At 41.0% G+C, this 21,243-nt stretch overlaps 1 protein-coding gene across 4 annotated transcripts in view; it reads left to right on the top strand.

Moving 5' to 3' along the window:
• LOC124158462 (transient receptor potential cation channel subfamily A member 1-like) overlaps positions 1 to 21,243 on the top strand; it is a 180,189-nt gene that overhangs the window by 120,403 nt on the left and 38,543 nt on the right. For all 4 annotated transcript variants that reach the window (XM_046533564.1, XM_046533561.1, XM_046533562.1 and 1 more), the window contains exon 14: positions 9,833 to 9,943. In XM_046533564.1, coding sequence (XP_046389520.1) covers positions 9,833 to 9,943 — 111 coding nt within the window. The remainder of the gene's footprint in view (positions 1 to 9,832; positions 9,944 to 21,243) is intronic.

The raw sequence follows: 21,243 nt of genomic DNA, 5'->3' as shown, positions 1-21,243 counted from the left end.
TCGGTTCGAGAGTGAGAATGGTACTTGCCTTGCATAAATTCTTGTTGCGAAAATCTTCTGGTCTTAGGAATGAAATGATGGTATACCTAATTAATATCTGGGAAAGAGATAATGAATTAAATGGTGAGAACTCATTTTGCAGGAGATGGTCTTGCCTTGGAGTGTATGGATAGTGAAATTCAATTCCTGAGCTTTGGCAGATAATTAATGGCTCTAATGATGAGATAATATTTTGCTAGTTCTGCTGTAATGAGAGTTTTCCTCCAGAAAAGTATACATTCAGTGTAACGTTAGGGTGGTCCTTATTTTTTTTTCAGTTTTCAAATTTCTTTTGGGATGCCCCACAGTTTTGTCCCATTTGGTGAGAAAATGATTAATGAAAATTATTTTTGCATTCTGATGCCGGGAAAACGTGCTGCATCGCACTTTAAGTTTTGAAATTTTGATATTTTTGGGTGTTTTTCGGACAAAAGTGAAGAAGACGTCACTACCCAACTAGCACAGATTTTGCCTTATCCCTAAATACGAGGATATTATACATATATGCCGTGACGAAACCTATCTGAAAGCAGAGATAAAGTATGAATAATCCACGCCGTTTTTTGGGATAAATCGGAGATGCACTTCCGCATTTTTTGAGATATGCCTATCCTTACGCCGTATAATTGCCGCTAGGTGGCAGCTGTTTCGCGTACGATCGCTGCGCTGCCACGCGAGATTCATGAGAACTACGTGAAAATAATGTAATAACCGTAATAACATAAATTGGCTTTCGATGAGGAAAGATTCAATGCATTATTTTTCATCATTGTAATTTATTATATTATGGTATCCCATATAGCATCAAATATGCCAGAGACATCTCACGAGGCATATATGACCACTCTGTCTATGAGGTCTGTATGCCTATGAGATCATATCTCGTGAGATTCCTCTGAGATATTTGATGCTACATGGGATACTGCAATACAATACTGTATAATAACATACATGATGAAATATAATGCACTGAATCATTCACCATCGAAAGCCAATACCGCACTAGTCTCCACAATGAGGTTTTTTTTCACTATGTTACACATTCACGCAAGTTTAGGAACATCCCAAAAAATCCGTTAGAAGAAGGTGGTAAAATAAACAAAATTATTGCTCTAAAAACGATATATTTAATGAATTATTCATCTTGAAACGATATACAATACACTAGAACACGGAGCAGTCTTTATACCTTCATCGGTAAACCATAAATCTTACTGTTCAATTCCTTACATCAAATTATAGAGGAGACTGGTGAATTACCTTACGTATGGTTTCTAAAAGCACAAATTCGAAATCCATTACCGTTATACCCTAGAATTTGGCAATTGCAATCACTAATACCTCGCATTTGTTGACAAATCACAGCACTGTCGATGATTCCTTCATTAATATCCACGACAATCCGGGATGTTTTGATGTGTCGCCACAACTGTACGTACCGGCGTAGCCCACATCGAACTCAGGAACACAAAAACGATGCTTAGGTCGCATTATCACTTTAACTATTATTGTATATACAAAATAATCAACGATTTTTACTCACAAACACCACTATACACAACACCAAAAATGTAAACACGAAGCCACTATAATGGCTTTAACGGTAATGGAGGACTTCAGCGCTACTATGCGGCCAATTTTGGCAATATGGTACCATGACATCCCCTCCCCAAACGCTTGAAATCGTGGAAAAAAGGGATATTACACATGGAGGATAAGCTTATCCCCACAATATCTGATTTCTCCAAGGATAAGTTCAAATCTGTGCTGGCTGGGTATCGGATTATTCTATCACTTTTTTGTCTTCTACAATCAGTTGCTAGACATATGCAGAGTATCACCTCAAATTTCTTTCATTTCTGCCCTTTGGTTCTCGAGATATCGCACCGAGAGTGAGCGCGCGCCACCCCAGTCAGACAATTTTGATGGCACGCAGGTTGCATAATCGCAATATTTGGTGATCGTTCTCACGCATCGTAAAAGCATGAAATTCTTTAGATAAACTTTAAACTTCATCACTATAACCTTGAATGCTATATTTATCACTATATATTGCCCAAATGGACGTAGTAGCAGTGGTTTATTCTCCATATGTATTAGGTTAGTGGCGCTGGAGCAGCGGTGATTAATAATGCCCTTTTTTGAGAAATTTCGGATCTTTGCCCCTGATGTAATTTGCGCCCTGAAATAGTGCACGATCGACTTGTCCTTGACAGGAATGCTGAAGATATTCAACATATTTAGTCTGCTCCAGTGTCTATCACTGTTCTTGATGACATGTAATTGAATATACTTCCAAGACGAGTTTTCTGTGGTAATTTACAGATTGGTAAGGAATTTTGGCGAATCATTTTCATAATTTTTTAAGTAAAAATTGGAATCATACTGCATTTTGTGATTGATCATTGATTATTCAGTTGTTATCAGTATGTAAATGAATCAAAATTTTTCTTTTTTTGCCTTTGTATCAGACTAATAAGGCAATTGTTTTACTCGACAGATCTGCTATATTTATTACTCAAACAAACATTTTTATATTTACTTCTAGACAAATAGAAATACATAAGTAACCCAAGTATTCTAGTTTCAGTGCCGTAGTAACCTGAATATTACATGATTTTCTATGGATTGGATAAGGATTATAAGGATTGATTTTCCTGGGATCTTCAGCATTCTTTTCAATGGACTATTTCTGCGTGTACTGTATTTGTCTGAATATAGTCCCCCCTTTTTTTTCCAAAAATGCCCATGCTAAAAGTAAAGGGGGGGACTATATTCAAATGCACTTTTTAAATTTTTCCCGGAAACTCAAGCCTCAAAATTAGGGGGGGACTATATTCAGAGATAAACGGTATAACATGCTTGGTTTCCATGGATATGCTCCCTAATAAAGATATGTTATTTAATGCAAAGAGGAATTTTGCATTGGCATTAATTAACATTGCATATTGATGGCTAAGTTCTAACGACACGCATCTCAAAAATAGCAACTATTTAGGAGAGCAAATGAAACGATTTATATTTTTAATTGTACACTGAAATTAAAAACCAAAAATTCATAAAACTGAAAAAGAAGTACACATTTGCAAACTAAGATTTTTTTGCTTGAATTTAATTTTTTATGTGTCATTGCACTTTGTTTAAGACCCCTGTCTCAATTAATTGGCCAAAATTTGAGATATGTATTGTTAGAACTTAGCCATCGATGTATCTCTCCATCCGTGGAACCCAAGTGTATTTTATGTTAATGTTATCACTTGTGCAATAGGGCGGATCGCAAAAATCGATTTTTTTCAAATCCATCTGGCCCAATGAAAAAAAGTTGTGGAACCGATCAAAAATAAGGCCTGAAAAATTTGAGACCTGTACGTGAACCCCTGACCCTCGCTCAAATGCAATTTAGGGGGGGAGGGTCAAAATTCGAAGAATACAATATTTTATGGTCATTCCCTATAGATTTTGCCGAGTTACTGCCCTTCTAGGGCAAAAATTTTGTGGATTTTGACGTATCTGCCACCGTTTAGCCACAAAACGCCTAATTTGAGTCCGCGTCCGCGAAGAAAATATTCCAACGCCCACGCAGCGTCGCGGATACCAGAGCCGCAGGCCGATCCCTTCCCCTCCACGCTCGCTTCTCCCCCTCCCACGCCTCTAATACAGCAAAATTCATCCCGCGCATGCTGCTAGGAGGTCGTTTGTCTTTGATAATATAAATCAGAAGATGGTAGAAGGTAAAAAGCGATGCGTAGTGAGACGACTTGTCCCTTATTTGGCGCCTCGTCGGCGTTAAACAAATCGATGTTACCAACTTTTAGAGAAGTTATGAAATAATTTTAGACCTGCGCACGCAGGAAAGGAGACTACGGTCTTGAAGACGCCTCTCGAGGGGCTATGAAGGTTTGGAAACTTAGGTTATGCATTTCTATTCCGGTATTTTCCGACAGCTGTGACTAAATTGATGAATAAGGGTGAAGGCCGCCGGCGTACCCTCCCCGATCTCCTCTCAAACGCACCAGATGCAACAAAATGCACACCAAGTGCGTCTTTCTTCGTTAGTCTTACTAATACTTGATGTATCAGCATCGTCCAGTGAGGAACAATCACTAAGGAATTACTCAATTACCTGCTTTCCAGTCTGTATTTCTTATGTTAATGTCATTCCTCGTCTTTTGCTGCTTTCAACAAAGTTTTGGTAAATTTTTTCGCGAATCTTTCGTCCGTATGTATAATAAAAGGAATATTGAAATTTAAATTTGAACTTTCATCAATAGATTTTTAAATTTCACAGCGCTAAGCTCAGATATAGCCGAAGGAACCGGAGTCTCTCTCCAATATATCATCAGCCTTTATGTCGATATTAAAATCCAGCAATTAAAAAAATCTCGGATTGGTCGCCAAACGCATCCTTGCAGAAACGCAAATTGGGTCCCTAGATTACCCTCCCAACGTTTATGTCGCAAATCCAAGTCAACATAGTGCAATTAGCAAATAGACCACTGGTAGGGAATGAAATACGATTTGATGCTTTCTCGGCGAATGATGTGGGTAAACTCTTTTCGGGGTTCAACAAAATTTATGCCTTAGGATGAGCCCCCAGTCGGAGCTTGAAATGTTGGCCATTATGGAAAAATTAACCCGGTGGGAATCCCGAGAAGAGTTTACCCACACTGCAAGGGATGTTGGAATTATGCTTATAGCAAAGGGATGATGCCTCCTTTTTGGGCGGTATTCGCTTGGTACCATCATAATCAAATCCTTTTTAATTCTGTGTACCTAATTTTCACTCGGTAAGGAATCGATAATCGCAGATTTTATAACTTTTGCTAATCCTCCGACGGGGGAGGAAAACCTCCAAAAGTGGGACCCTGTTTCTTGAACTAACACCACACATTCCCCTCTAAACTTCTATTGATAAGTCCACTTGCCTTTTTTCATCAGACAAGAGTATAGTCTTTCATTCCAATAAAATGGAACCCTTTGATGACACCCCTCTTTTCTTATTTACAGGAATTAGCATCTTTTTCTGTATACGTAAGTAATTCTGGTACACTAGCTTTTATGTATCTTACGAAGTTATGACTTTTGCGTCAGCTAAAGTTGCGGGAACGATCATTGCTATTTCTTGGTTCTTGCATATACCTCTATCACAGTTGGCAGACGCATTTTCCCCGAAGAAGTTCCAATTTGAGGTTATAGTCCTTAATGTTTATTTCATGAGGAAAGTAGAGATACAAATCGGCTAATTTCTCGCCAGTTTAATTTTCTTCGGATGAATTGATGAAGAAAATTTTTGATACTATTTTCCCGAACAAGAATTGACGATGATGACTCAACGTTCTCCTTTGACTCCCTTTTTTCCTCAGTTGTCGAGCTTCTTTAGGGTTCAATCCAGCATCCATCATCTTTCTTTTCGTCAGATTGTCTCTCAAAATACTTATGCTCCTCCATGCTCTTACACGCAAAAATATCGCATAATTTAAAATGTTCCTTTAAAATTGTTTGAGTCTTATACTTCAATAAAACCCACTTTTGGCCTATTAGGATTTTCCGTAAGTTTTAGTACTTCCTGTGGTACCGCTAAATCCATTTAGTCACATTCATAATGGAAGAGAAGCACATCACCATAGTTCGCACACCTTCATAGCCACTCGAGAGGCGTCTTCATAGACCGTAGTCTCCTTTCCTGCGTGCGCAGGTCTAAAATTATTTCATAACTTCTCTAAAAGTTGGTAACATCGATTTGTTTAACGCCGACGAGGCGCCAAATAAGGGACAAGTCGTCTCACTACGCATCGCTTTTTACCTTCTACCATCTTCTGATTTATATTATCAAAGACAAACGACCTCCTAGCAGCATGCGCGGGATGAATTTTGCTGTATTAGAGGCGTGGGAGGGGGAGAAGCGAGTGTGGAGGGGAAGGGATCGGCCTGCGGCTCTGGTATCCGCGACGCTGCGTGGGCGTTGGAATATTTTCTTCGCGGACGCGGACTCAAATTAGGCGTTTTGTGGCTAAACGGTGGCAGATACGTCAAAATCCACAACATTTTTGCCCTAGAAGGGCAGTAACTCGGCAAAATCTATAGGGAATGACCATAAAATATTGTATTTTTCGAATTTTGACCCTCCCCCTCTAAATTGCATTTGAGCGAGGGTCAGGGGTTCACGTACAGGTCTCAAAATTTTCAGGCCTTATTTTTGATCGGTTCCACAACTTTTTTTCATTGGGCCAGATGGATTTGAAAAAAATCGATTTTTGCGATCCGCCCTATTGTGCAAGCAGGATAATTACTAATACAGTGGAACTTGGTTAGTACGTTCCTCGTTAGTACGTTTTCCTCCTTAGTACGGCGATTTCCCTCGGTCCCGGTACCATCCGAACAAAATACAGGTAAAAGAATTTGGTTAGTACGTTTGAAAAAATTGCTCTTTCCTGGTTAGTACGCTCAATTGCTTGCCGTGACGCAACCCGCAATTCGTTCTCTAGTGTCTTCTTAAGGGTCGCAAACGTCTGAATTCATGATTTAATTTATTATTATTAGCCATTTACATTCTTCCATTCATTCCACATCTCTTTCTTCTACCGTAATTTATCCAAATGCATTTCTGAATTCTTGTGACGTGCTGAATAATAAAATGCGGCCATTTTTCGGGAATTTCTGACTATGAAAAACTACAGCCAATAAGAAGCCCCAATTTTCCCCACCCCGAGCTCCTCACCTTCTGTTGCCTTTGGAGCGCTTGGGAGTGCCCACTGCTGCGCATAAAGTTCGTGAGTGGGCAATTGTTGCTATTGCACGAGTTATCATGATGAAGAAATGAGTCTTAACGGTATTAGACAATTCCCACATTATCTAAAGCAGTACTGCTCCATATGCCCCGTTCACACTACGTCCTTTTTACGCCGGTTAGCCCCGACCATGGTTACAAAACGAGGTGTGAACGCAAGTTCCCGTTAACCGTGGTTGGGATTCTGACCACCGTTTTCCGACCATGGTTGGCGGTAGTTCATGCGTGTGTGAACGCAAGTTGGTTAATGGCTGGTTAGAAAAAGAAGAAGGCGAAGCAGCAACGAAGTGGGATAGGAGGAAAGAGAAAATAAAGCATTCGAAGAGGAGACGGCCGTTATTGTCGAATTATATTCGTCAGAATTAATTCTAAGGAAAGTGCTATTGATTCATTCCGTAATGTGTTGTATAGTATGAGATTTTAAACCTGATTTAAGTTATGCGATATACTTTATACCTCGCAGTGAATTAGCTAATAGCTCGTATTGTATTTTTACGGACAGATTGAATAATCTATATTGATATTTTGCTAGAATTAAGTAAAATGTGCGAAACTACCATAGTAAAAATCCGAAGGTCACAATGATTTTAATGTTTTGGTAAGAGTTCTTTGTCCCAGTTTGAAAAAGATCACTTATGTTCATCCTTGAACAAATGTTCTTCCCATATCAATGTAAAGTATCAGGCTAACGGCTAGTCAGATGTAACGATAGAAAATAAATTTAGAAACGTCGGGTGATACCACATATCGCAAAAATTACCACGTTCTCTCTCTTATTTCATAAGTTAAATTTCAACAATCGTCACATTTCTGCAAGTTATTCGTCCACATTTGAAGAAGAGGTAAAAGAGTTTTAATTTACGGTATAGCATCAGATTGGATCATGTCCTTTGTCAAAGTCAGAAAACAATAATAGCTAAGAATGTAATGCAGCGAAAAGTGTATCTCCATCCCAAATCACAAGTGTCTCAAATTGAGGCTCGAGTCTCAAGATTAGGTCCTCGATTTTCTTCACCTACATCAATGATTTGTCGACACATCCGAATCAAGGGCAAGTAGTAGTATATGTTGTTGATATCAACCTAATTATCACTAATATTCGCTTATATTCTTATTAAATAGAGCAGTAGAAGAATGCAAGCCACACTATGGATGAAATGATTAGTTGGACGAACACATTTGAATTACCTTCTACGTAACAAGGAACAATGATTGTCGACGCTGGAATGCAATTTTTAATTCATAAGCAGCTCATAATATGCACATATGTTTAAATCATTGCAATTTACACAAGAACTTTTCCCTGCACATTCTATATTTCCTTCCAACAAGTTATTCGCTCTTGTCAATTCATTTTTCACTTGGAATTACTTTACCACTCATCAGATGTCGCCAGGGTCTAACCATGGTAAGTGTGAACGCGCGTTGGTTCTGACATCATCTTACGCTGGTTAAGAAAGATGGTAATGTGAACGGGGCAATAAACTCGACGTCGTGCGTATTTACTTGACTACTGTTGCGGGAGCAGACGATCCTCTGGATCTCCACGCGAAGCCTAAAAATACTTGATCTCGGAACGAAAGCAGACGACATTAGACAAATTTTGAAAGTAAATTTCAGCTGTTTAATATAAAATTTTCTTGTAATTACGTCGTAATCTAATAATCTTGCGTGTCATCAGTCGATATATCGATCGATTTTACAATCGAAATGGTATCATTCCAGAAGCGAATGTCTACGGCTGTTGCCGTAATTTGAAAGTCAATATAATTTTGCCCAATTTTTATCATGTTTAAAAAACCAGTCGACTTACTCCGGGTCGTTGTTATATTTTCCGAGTACGCTGTGAGAAAGAAAAATGACTTGTCTTCGCTTGTCTGAGCTTCACTCGTCCTCGTTCCGTAAATATATATAGGATAAATCACGGGAGATAGACGCCGTAATCATGAAATCGTCTCCGGGATGTCCATGAAAAATTGCGATTTTTATTCACGTGGTATTGTTTTTCATGGTAGCGCTCATTTCCTTGATTTTAAATGTGAAAAGAGTTCAGGAAGGCGATCCTATGAGAACTACCGATAGTAATTGTAATTATGACGACTTTTTCACTGATTGCAATAACCCCGACTGCTTTTATTTACTTTCCTCGTTAGTACGTTTTCCTGGTTAGTACGTTCATTTTTCGTGGTCCCTTCAGAAACGTACTAACCAAGTTCCACTGTATTCTTAATAGGTGCTCCGAGATACTGCCTTCAAAAACCAAACATCCATAAGTCTATAACTTGATGATTTTTTCTATCCATTATACAACCATTATGATGCTGTTCATTAATACTTCTGCATGCATACATAAGCGGCACATCTGCTGCTATAAAGTGCACATGCAACATTGAATTTTCTGTTGCTGGGCTGATCCATATTATGTAATTCTATTCTTGTGCCATGACATTGGTTATTTGTTTTCAATTCCCTTTCAGTATCCAAATTGATGAGGATAGCAACATCTCTTGTCTTCAGTGTGTAAACTTATCTCTAGGTCCATTCAGAGGAAAGAGCACGACCACAATAGCTGTGGAATTTCTCCTTGAAAACCTCTTGTGTAGCAACTCAATGTGAGGTTTCAGTCACTTATTGCACAGATCTTATTGGACAAATATTGCTGTAGTAGTTGGTTGCCATTCAAATATTAGTTTTACGTGGCCAATGGTGTGTTGCTTAGTGACTGAAAAGCCTCTTTTGATTAGTCAGCCATGTATGTACGAATACTGGAATGTGAGAGAGATCAGAGAATTCACCCCTCCTGAATGTTCTCTCTGTTCCGTCTTCGTTAGCATTGAATTTCAAGCCATTCAACTATTTCCTTAATATGATGATGCAGTCATGAAGTACAGAAAAAGTTCATTATAATGTGCTATGAAGATTCGTGGAAAAACATTCATTAAAGAGCAAACTCACCCTAGCCGATGTGTATTTTGAAAATTAGCTCTTGCTTTTTCTCTCCTCTAGATAAAGTACAATTTCAAGTGCCTGGAAAATTTTCAAACAGCTGCATCTCCTGATCAACCAAGTGGTAAAGAGGTAGAAAGTGAAAAGACCCTACCTCTTCCTGTCTTAAATGTAAGTAAACACCTACATTTTATATTGAAGTGCCCATATATATTTTAGACATTTATGTATTATCCGTCCATCATATACTTGGCATGTAGCATTCAGATGATCCAAAAGTTATTTTCTCTTCCCTTCACACACAATTTTGGAGAATATTTCTTGTAAGATGGAAAGTTCTTGCATCATAAGCTAACTTCTCATTGACTGTAAATCAGTTTTGAAAGTTTCTCAGACCTGAATTGGTGGGTCATTCAAATACCGAACTCATTGCCTGAGTGACTTCCTGAGGCATTTGTCACATCTCTTCATTCAGAATATTAATTGGCACCCGGCCATTCTAAATCACACTGTAGCTGTGGTGATGAGGTGTGCCCTTAACCTGTTAACCGAGCGGGACGTATATGTACGTCCAACGTAATCAATATCGGGTACGGGTAGGACATATGAATACATCCTTGAAATATAAGTTGCGCCCTGGAACGGGCGGGACGTATATTTTCGAACGACAAAGATATTAGTCATCCATACATGTCTCGACTTGATTTTAAGACAGGGAGGGAATCAGTATCATTTCGCCATTGGGAGTGGTTGGACGTGTTCTGGGTGAGTGGCGACAGGTACGTACTTACACTTTCCTACCTATTTTCGTATTATATATCATTTACTTATATTTTTTACATTTTTAACCTCTTTATTATAGAATACATTATTATCATCCATACATGTCTCGACTTGAACTTTAGATACGGAGGAAATCAGTATCATTTCGCTATTGGGAGTGGTTGGACGTGTTCTGGGTGAGCGGTGGCGGGTATGTACTTACACTTTCCTACCTATTTTCGTATTATATATCATTTACTTATATTTTTTACATTTCCAACATTTTTATTTTAGAATACATTTTTATAATTATCCATCAAAATGAATGAAAGTGATATCAGCGATGACGAAATCAAAGCACCGGCAGGTAGAAAAAGGAAACGTATTATGAGTTCGTCATCGGATTCATCTGACAGTAATTTTGACTATGATACGGAATTGAGTGATACTGAGAATGAAGAGAGTGAAGAGGTTGATAAAGTTTGCCCTAGCAACAGCATTGCTTCTGAAGAATGGCTACCTCAAAATGCAGAAAGACCACCATTTCCCTTCACTGCACATCCTGGAAAAACTTTCGATACTCCTCTAAAAAAAGTTCCTTTGTTTCATCTTGAGAAGTTTTTAGATGAGAAACTTATCAAATTAATTACAGAGCGAACAAATTTGTACGCCGCTCAATTTTTTGATAAAAATCCTGAGTTAAAACCACGTTCAAGAATTCGAAAATGGAAGGATACAAATGAAGCTGAAATGAAGATTTTTTTGGGGCTCCTAATTTTACAAGGAACAATTGGAAAACCGGCTTTGGAACTTTATTTTTCAAGGAGAAGAATAATTGAAACACCATTTTTTTATGAAACTATGAGCGAAAGCAGGTTTGGTTTATTATGTAAATTTTTGCATTTTGCAGACAATCTAAGTTTTGATCCTAACACATGTAATAGAAAAACATATAAAATTGATCCAATCACCAATAATTTGTCATTAGAGTTTAAAAGTTTTTACATATGTGAACGAGAAATATGCGTAGATGAATATCTCTTTTATTGTGGAAAGGGAATTTGTCTTGGAAACAATATATATGTACAAAAAGAGCTAGATTTGGAATGAAGTTGTTTATTTTGAGTGAAAGCCAAACTGGATACGTCCAAAATATAATTTTGTACACAGGGAAGGACACAAATTATGGTTTGAACTACCCACAAGAAAAACAATCAACAAGAATTGTTTTGGAGTTAACACATGACTTACTGAATAAAGGATATAGGATTTACTTAGATAATTTCTATACCTCAATTCATTTGGCTGAACTCTTGTGTAAAAAAAAATACAGATATTGTTGGAACAATGAGGATAAACAGAGTCGGAATCCCCAAGGAAATAAAAACAAAAAAATTACAGAAAAATGAACATATAGTAAGATTCAAGGACAAACTTATGGTTTTAAAATGGAAGGACAAAAAAGACGTGTTGATGCTCAGTTCTATTCATGATGACGAAAAGACAATGATTGAAAAGAGAGGAAGAAGGCAAGAAAAACCGAATGTTGTCCTGGATTACAACAAGAATATGGGCGGCGTAGATTTGGGAGATGGAGTTATGGTGGCCTACATGGCTGCCCGTAATAGGCTAAAAAAAAGTTTATAAGAAAATTTTTGTACGATTAATTGATATGTGCTGCTTCAATGCATATGTTATATACAAAAAAGATAAAGGTCATTTGGATCGATTACACTTTTTGATAGTGTGTGTGGAGAAATTGGTAGATAACAACATAATGAAAACCCACCCAAAGATATCAACAAGTGTTGTGCTGCATTGGAACATGGGCAAAACCCACTTGAAACGCGCCCCCGGTGAAGAACGCGTCACCACGTGACCCTCCCCACTCCACCGGAACGCTCTCCCCACTCCAGCCGGCTGCCTTCCCCTCACACCACGTGATTTCCCCACTCCCGCTTTTAATTGCGCACCTGCCCTCACACCCCGACCGCACACCTGCACAGCGAACGCGTCACCTCGTGACCAAGCGGAGCACCCTCATTGGACGGAGGGAGGCCAGGGTTGGATATAAAAGACGCTGCCCGGACCATGGAAGGCAGTCGGGGTTGAGGAGGCCGAAGCTAGGACTAAGAGCGAGCATATCCTCATAGTTCCTACCACAGGCCCTCAATCGGCCGGATGCCCCGTAAACTGCGGGTGGACCGGCGCCGCACTCTGCCGGATGCCCCGTAAACTGCGGGTGGACCGGCGCCGCACTCGCACCCTCCGCGAGGAGCGCTCACGCTGTCCCAGAGGGTCCTCTCCCCGGACACCGCCGCCCGCCTGAGGTCATCACCCGCGGAAGCAGACGGAGGACGAGGCCCATGACCCCGCCGTAGCGCCTGGACCCGCCGCCAACGCCGGAACTCCGCCAGAGCTGTCGCGGATCCACGGAGATTCCCAGAGAGGCAGTTCCGGACAGAGCCGGACCCAGCCACGCGGAAGCAGCAGCCGCGGACCTCGCTTGTCCTTACAGACCCCCCCCTGTCTCCCTCGCAACCGAGAGTGTCGCTGGAGCCGCGACAATTGGCGCCCAACTTACGGGGACATCGACCGGCAGCATGGATAGCAGCCGGGACCCACAGCATCCTCCGACTGACAACGCCTGGCAAACCAACGCCTCCACCATGGATGTACAACCCATCGATGGAGCACCCGCTACACCTACCATAGCTCTTCCGAGAGAGCTTCAACAAAACTCGGTGGCGCCCAACCCATCTCGCACCCGCACAAGGGATCAATGCGAGGCTTCATCATGCACCAGAGTAGGGGAGCACCTGATTTCCTGTGCCAGCTGCCAACGATGGTTTCATCACCTCTGCCTTGGCTGGAGGGACGAAGCGAGGGACATTGAAGGGCTGCAGTTCATATGCGGAAGATGCAGTCAACGCCAACCGCAGAACAGCACTCCTCGGGCTGTGCCGGAGCCATCCTACCGTCCCCCGTGGCCGGAGTTCTTCGGAGGAGAAGCAGAAGATCCGGAGACGTTCCTGCGAGGCATGGAGACAAGGTTCCACGAGGACCAGATACCCACATCATGGTGGGTCTGGAGAGCGGAGCAACAACTCCAAGAGGATGCAAGAAGGTGGTGGACACCGTACCGGGAATTCGCTTTCACTTGGCACGAATTCAAGCAAAGGCTGAAGGGAAGGTTTGACACAGCAGCACGGAGGGCCCAGATACAGGCGAAATTATTTGGAAGCATGCAGACACCGAAGGAAAGCGCAGAGATTTTTATCCTTCGAAAGATCCAGTTGTTTCGGAGGCTGTTCCCAGATGGAGATAAGGAAACTTTCTTACCCACCTTGACGGAACAACTCCTCCCAAGGATCAAGCAGATGTTCCGAGCCTGCCCACCGCAGAGCACTGAAGAGCTCATACGGCTAGCCAGCGCCATTGAAGCCGACCAGGCCGAAGATGTCACCTACACACAACCTTCTAGGCCACCAAAATGCAAGCACTGTCCAGGATACCACCTGCACCGAGACTGTCACAGCAAACCAGGCGGAAATTCAGAAAATCTCTTCCGGCCCACCCACCCGTCTATAGGGGCCACACAACCTGATGGGGTAGCTATAAACACCCCCAGAATCCAGGTGGAACTTGCCGGCGAAGTACTCCACGCCCTCATCGATTCAGGAGCCGGGGTGAATCTAATAGCTGAACGTTGCCTGCCAGTGGAATTCCAGAAACGAGTCCAAGGAGAACCCACAACACTACGAACGGTAAAGGGAGATACGTTCCTAACAACGGGGGACCTGCAGACCATAGTCACCGTCCAAAAATTGCATCTACCAGTAACGTTGCACATTATACGGGACATGGAGGAGGATCTCATCCTGGGACACCCCTGGCTTCGAGGCGCCGACGCCGTCATAGACTACTCACAAGGTATAATCTCCTTCGGCACTACGGGCCGAGTCACTGCAGCCTGGACGCAACAATCAAAAGACGCTCTGACTCTGGATATGGACAGGATGGTCCCACCATCTATCCGTGTCGTGACACAGCACGCGGATTTATACGAAAGAGTCCAGCAAGCGCAACAAGAAGATCCAGAGGTCGCAGACATCAGGGAGAAGCTACTGAATGCCCAGCAGACACCCTCAAGGACAAAAACACAGAAACGATTCCTTAAGAAGTACAAGGACGATATCGATCATCTGTGGTCCCGGCCCGGCCAAAAAGGACCTTGGAGGCTATGGGTCCCGCTAGCTTTACGAAAAGAAGTTCTCCAACGCTACCACGATACACCATTGGAAGGACACCCTGGAATCAAGGCGACCTACACGGCCCTAACTCAAGGGTATCATTGGCGAGCAGCACTCTCCGACGTCCGCAAACACGTACAGAGCTGCATGAATTGGGCCTGCAAGAAAGGAGGACAGCGAGCGAAGAGTAGCTCACTACACGTCCACAACCCACAGAGCCCACCACATCCACACAGGAAGAAACCTTCCCCCGGCAGCGATGCCAAGTGCACAGTGCCAACCAAGGATATTCTATGGACCGACACTATACGGCCACAATGCCCCCACAGTGTTTCTTCTCGCGGGTTTTGCACCATCAGGGGAGGGGTGGATTGTTGTGCTGCATTGGAACATGGGCAAAACCCACTTGAAACACGCGCCCCCGGTGAAGAACGCGTCACCACGTGACCCTCCCCACTCCACCGGAACGCTCTCCCCACTCCAGCCGGCTGCCTTCCCCTCACACCACGTGATTTCCCCACTCCCGCTTTTAATTGCGCACCTGCCCTCACACCCCGACCGCACACCTGCACAGCGAACGCGTCACCTTGTGACCAAGCGGAGCACCCTCATTGGACGGAGGGAGGCCAGGGTTGGATATAAAAGACGCTGCCCGGACCATGGAAGGCAGTCGGGGTTGAGGAGGCCGAAGCTAGGACTAAGAGCGAGCATATCCTCATAGTTCCTACCACAGGCCCTCAATCGGCCGGATGCCCCGTAAACTGCGGGTGGACCGGCGCCGCACTCTGCCGGATGCCCCGTAAACTGCGGGTGGACCGGCGCCGCACTCTGCCGGATGCCCCGTAAACTGCGGGTGGACCGGCGCCGCACTCGCACCCTCCGCGAGGAGCGCTCACGCTGTCCCAGAGGGTCCTCTCCCCGGACACCGCCGCCCGCCTGAGGTCATCACCCGCGGAAGCAGACGGAGGACGAGGCCCATGACCCCGCCGTAGCGCCTGGACCCGCCGCCAACGCCGGAACTCCGCCAGAGCTGTCGCGGATCCACGGAGATTCCCAGAGAGGCAGTTCCGGACAGAGCCGGACCCAGCCACGCGGAAGCAGCAGCCGCGGACCTCGCTTGTCCTTACAGACCCCCCCCTGTCTCCCTCGCAACCGAGAGTGTCGCTGGAGCCGCGACACAAGTAGCTCTACACCTAAACCATCACGCTTAGTTGAAAGGCATTTTCCAGAACAAATGAAAAGCGATGTAGGAAAAACTAAATCCAGAAAATGCCGAGTTTGCTACAAAAAAGGTCTTAGGAAAGAATCTACATACTGGTGTCCAGGGGGTCTATTCTCTAACTCGAAGCGCGGTAGCTTTCTGGTGGAAAGATGCTTAATTAAGCTACTTGCTACCACTTGTATTCTCTAACGCTGAAGCTCCGGCGAAGGGAGCTTGCAGAAGCTACCGGTAGCTTATTAGGCTCCAACCCTTATTCTCTATGGGATTTGAAGCTACTTCCGTAGCTTCAAACTAGCTACCACGGTAGCTTCGCGAAGCGCGCCCTCGAACCCCGCGCTTCAGCTAGCTACCATCAAAATACATAAGCCGTGTCCCAACTCGTTAGCCATTAGGCATCATGTATTTAGCCAGCCAGATTCTGGGCAGCCAACCACAAGGGAGCATGAATTGGGACATCATTACGCAGGTGCTGCCATCTACTGGGCACTAGGGCAATTCAAAACAAGAGATAATCGGAATGATTCGAACAAATGATGAACAAAACCCACCCTAAATTGTTAAAATGTGATGTGTCAAGTGATTTTGAGTATTAGATGTCGGAGAAGAGTATTTAATCATAATTTTAGTAGATATCTTAGACAAACGTTTTGTAATAGTACCTGACCGTCTCTCAACCAAGTACTTTTTCGAATTCCTTATATTTTAGCAATTTAATTTATAGTTTTGTATTATTAAGAACAGGTCTATTTAGTCTATTCAAACGGTTACCGTCTGACTTGGGAATTATTTTCAAAATTTATTTAAAGTATGGTTTACGTACATAAATCAGGTTTCGGTATCATATCTTATAATCACTATAGATTTTAAATGTTGTTACTTATTCCGATTCCAATTTCGGGACTTTGTCCAATAACATATAATAATAATTGTTTATTCTTACGGGTGTTAACCTAATGTACAAAAAGTGTTAAATAAGAATTTAGACATAGTGTTACATAATTAAGCATTATTTAACCCTATAAAAAAGTAAACGGTAGCAAAAGATAGCATGTGATCGGTATAAAAAGTTATAAAATTACATATACATATATATGAAGCATACAAACATTAATTAGCATTAAAATTAACGCCGCCTTCTCATTAAATAATTTCTCCGTAATTCTTACACTTCCATTAACGCAATTTCATTATTATAAACAAAATAAAAATTAATAATTATTCGAACAAGTCTCAAAATATCAACACTACTTGCAAACAAGTACTATCCCTTGTTGACAGCCATGATGCCCTTTCTCCTGAAGACGCTTTGCACGCTTTGAATCATGGGAAAAGTCGGGCGAAGGATGCACTCCTCGATGCCTAAATCTGGCGGCCGCGTTAGCTGCCTAAATTCCCTCCCTTATGCTGGCTAACGAGTTGGGACATCCTTCCAAGATGGCGTCATGGCTAAATCCTGGAATTGGCATAGCCAAATGGCCAATTGGGACACGGCTATAGGGAATTCCTATGAACCGCCGTGAACCAAGTGGCGCGTGTCGCTAATCTTTTGTTCTATCCCATCAGTCTTTCTTGACACGGCTAGCGATTGAGTGGTAAACAAGAAAAGTGTTGACTATTTTTGTTGTTTTGCGTAATTATTTTCTTTAATGAGGTCGGGAATGCTGCGTAAATTATTTGAAGCCTTCAATTATTGTATTCTTAACAAAGTAGTGGGCATGAGTGACAAATTTCGTGACTAAACATATATGTTTCGGAGTGAACTATCGATCGCGTTAACTAGTTGATTTCATTATTTGGAGAAGAAAAATGTTGCTTTCAATCATTTTATATCACGTGAAATCTTATTTTGCATGAAGTCATTACTAGTGAGAAGAAAAACCCCGAAAACAGTGATTATTATTGATGTTGCGAGAGACTGTTGTAGTGACGGTACAAGTGGATGCGTTGAAATCATTACCAATGCCAATGTATCCACTGCACAGAGATGGATGTCTTATTTTTGCAAGTGTTTATACATTTATGATTAACTTTACCGTGCATTATTAGCAACGATCTTTGTTGTGAAGTGATTGTGTGAAGAGGGTTTAGTGTTATATAGATGCAGACCGTAGAGAGGTGGATATATTATTGTGTTATAATGCAATGTAAGGTGTTTCATGATAGTTATTATTAAATTTTTTGCTCTTCCAATGAATAAATGTGTTCATGATATCATTCTGCTTTCATTTGTGTGTCTTTGGCCGTATATACGCATTTAATTTCAGTGCCGGTAGTTAAGTTGGTGTATTTGTTTTGAATTTTGAGAAAGTGTAGCCATGGATATTCCAGAAGCCCACGGAGGAAGTCATCACAAAAACAATAATATAATATGACTTTAATATTGGGAGAAGGAACTACGTTTAATAGGTTGTTTTTTCATAATGATGGTCAAGTTCTAATGAATCGCCCTCGCTTGCAATAGTGCAAGCTTGGCGGTTGGCATATAATACTTATTCATAAAACCATTTAAATATTAATTTAGCCGTCGTGAGAACGGCACGACAGTAGAGTTTTGTGTAAATATCGTTTGAAGCATATTGTGAGCCTAAAATGATTGCTTAGGCCAATCTGAGTGAAATGACGTAACTTTCAAACATAATTTTCTCCACCTTCCCATTAACTTTGTTGAAGATATTCCCGAAATAATATACACTTATCGTATGCACATGTTATTGAGATATTCTCTCGCAGTGCAAGAAGGAACAATCTCTGCACAGAAACAGTTGGTCATCAAAATTTTTGCATCAAACAGGCAAAAGCATAAGGAGCGCTGAGTGTAAAGTTCTCGGGAATTAGAACGACAATGTGATAGCATTGGTTTAATATGTTGGTAGTTTACTAACATTTTCTCTTCATTATATTTACATGGCCTACATGATTATCAATCGTGACATAAAGTGCTGCATCGATCGAAACTATTGAATTGATATAAAAGCCGCTTAGCCAAATATAATTATTTCTACGTATTTCTATTATTATTCGTATTTCTATTATTATGAAAGCTGAAGGCACTCAGCATTTCGTAATTTACAAAGCACATTAATTTCAACTAGAAGAAAAAGTCAGCCGAGAACGACTACATTATGATTTTCCCGCAGGCTACGAAATGAAACTAGTGATTTCATTGGTTCTAAGAGTAAAAACTGAGTTCGCACGAAATATTTCTCATACCCCATATCCGGTCTGAGAAAGCTACCAGAAATTCTCGGTCTGAGAAAGCTACTCCCTGTTAGAGAATAAGGTTGGTAGCCAATTCTGGTAGCTAGTTCGAAGCTACCACGACGGGAGCTTCGAGTTAGAGAATAGACCCCCAGATTGTTAGGTAGCACTATGTATCAACAATTGTTTTAAAATATATCACACGGAAATTGAGTTTTGAGTTTTTACGTATATATGTATATTTAATTTAATGTTTTAAACAACATTTCTATTTTATTTGTTTGGTTTTTTAATGTTCTGTAATTCATAACTTTTTAAAATTTTTTATTTGTAATCTAAATAAAAAAATATATATTGTAATCTTTATCATTACTTCTGAAAGTTATAATTCTTTAATTCGATGTTTCAATTTTATGGTTGGTATTCTTTTTTATTTGCTCGTAATTTTGTACATTCCTTTGTGCCATATGTATAAATAAACGAAAAAATATATATTTCATAGTCTTTTCATTTATTTTAAGCATAAATAAAAAGATAATAATTAGTGATGGGTCGATTCCAAAATTTTATCGATTCCGATCCCGATTCCGATTCTGACATTTCGATTCCGATTCTACCGATACCGATCCCATCGATTCTGATGCCATAGGTTCTAAGAAAAATATGACTAAATTCCAGGAAACAAGAAAACCACTTTAAAAAAATATTACTCTGTAAAAGAGTCAGTTGACAAAAGCATCTTTCATATCATCACTATGTAATTGAAATATAATAGGTATATTTCAAAACAGAAAATACCTGAAAAGTGGTATTACATGATAGGTATTACTTTAAAATATTGGCACTCATAATATGTCGACCATATATATGTATCCAAACTACAAGGGAGAGCCCTGAGTACAGAAATTTTCATAGCTGTATTAAATATTAAATACTATGTAGATGAATCATGTAATATTTGGCCCTTTCAAATTCTCAAGCAGAAAAACCAGCATGCTCATGCTCAGCCAGCTGGTTTTGATGTCTCCATGTTACAGTATTACTGCCTGCAGAATATTGCCTTTTGCTACACACTTGTGTGACTGGGCAAGTACTTTCCTACCAAAATTGCAAGATTTCGGAAACTGGAATTTTTATTAAAAACTATATCATCCATCTTTATGGATCTTGAGTCCTCATCGAACTCAAGTGACTAAGCGAATGGACTAAAGAACTTAGCTTTAGTTTTGTAGAGCCAAAAAATCTATACTTCTCACGTCGTTTAATCAACCTTAAAAACTCTTGTTTTTTTAAGCTCAAGAAAGAAACTAAACGCTACAAATGAATATCACATCGGACGGGCGCAGTAATAAAAATGGCTAAAAGAGCCTTGTGGTGTCAAAACTTCCCCTTCCGCGCGACTCACCTCGGCGAAGGTGGAAAGGGAAAAAGGGTATCGGTTGTTGCCTTTCATCGAAACAGTTCATTTTTCTCTCTCTTAAGCATGCTGACTTAATCTCTTCACTTTACTTCAATACCCGAGGCATATTTCTTATGCGTGGGATAGTTTCGAAAAATATCCAATCCTTAGTATTTTCACTCGAGTAATGCGCTAAATGTTCTAGTCGATCTATACATAATTCTTTTTAACATCCTCAGTTTAGTGTTTTAAGTCAATGAAGACGATTATCCGTGCTTTAAATGACGATTTTCAAGACTAATGTTTTAAAAAACTTGAAAAAACGGCCTCAGTTACCGAGCCTTAGAGTTCCGCGGCGTGTAGCTGAGCCTTGACGCGCGATTGAAAAATCGCTCTTATTTCCTTCGTCGCAGACTTTTTTTCCTAGATTTCTAAATAGTACTCTTTAGAAATCTCTACTCTATATTGTGGTTCAAATTTTCCGAGTTATATTTTTCGTAAACGAAAGATAATGTCTACTTAATGTCAAATTTCACGTGAAAAACGGGTCGGCCATTTTGCGTCGTAAAACCAGACAGATGAGAGCCAAAAGTCATTGAAAGTATAGCCAAAGCACCAGATCAAAGGAATATTGCGT

The sequence above is a fragment of the Ischnura elegans genome, chromosome 5, assembly GCF_921293095.1.
Source record: "Ischnura elegans chromosome 5, ioIscEleg1.1, whole genome shotgun sequence".
In the NCBI taxonomy this organism is placed as follows: domain Eukaryota; kingdom Metazoa; phylum Arthropoda; class Insecta; order Odonata; family Coenagrionidae; genus Ischnura; species Ischnura elegans.
The sequence above is the reverse complement of the archived record's forward strand: the minus strand, read 5'-3'. Positions and strand labels throughout refer to the sequence as shown.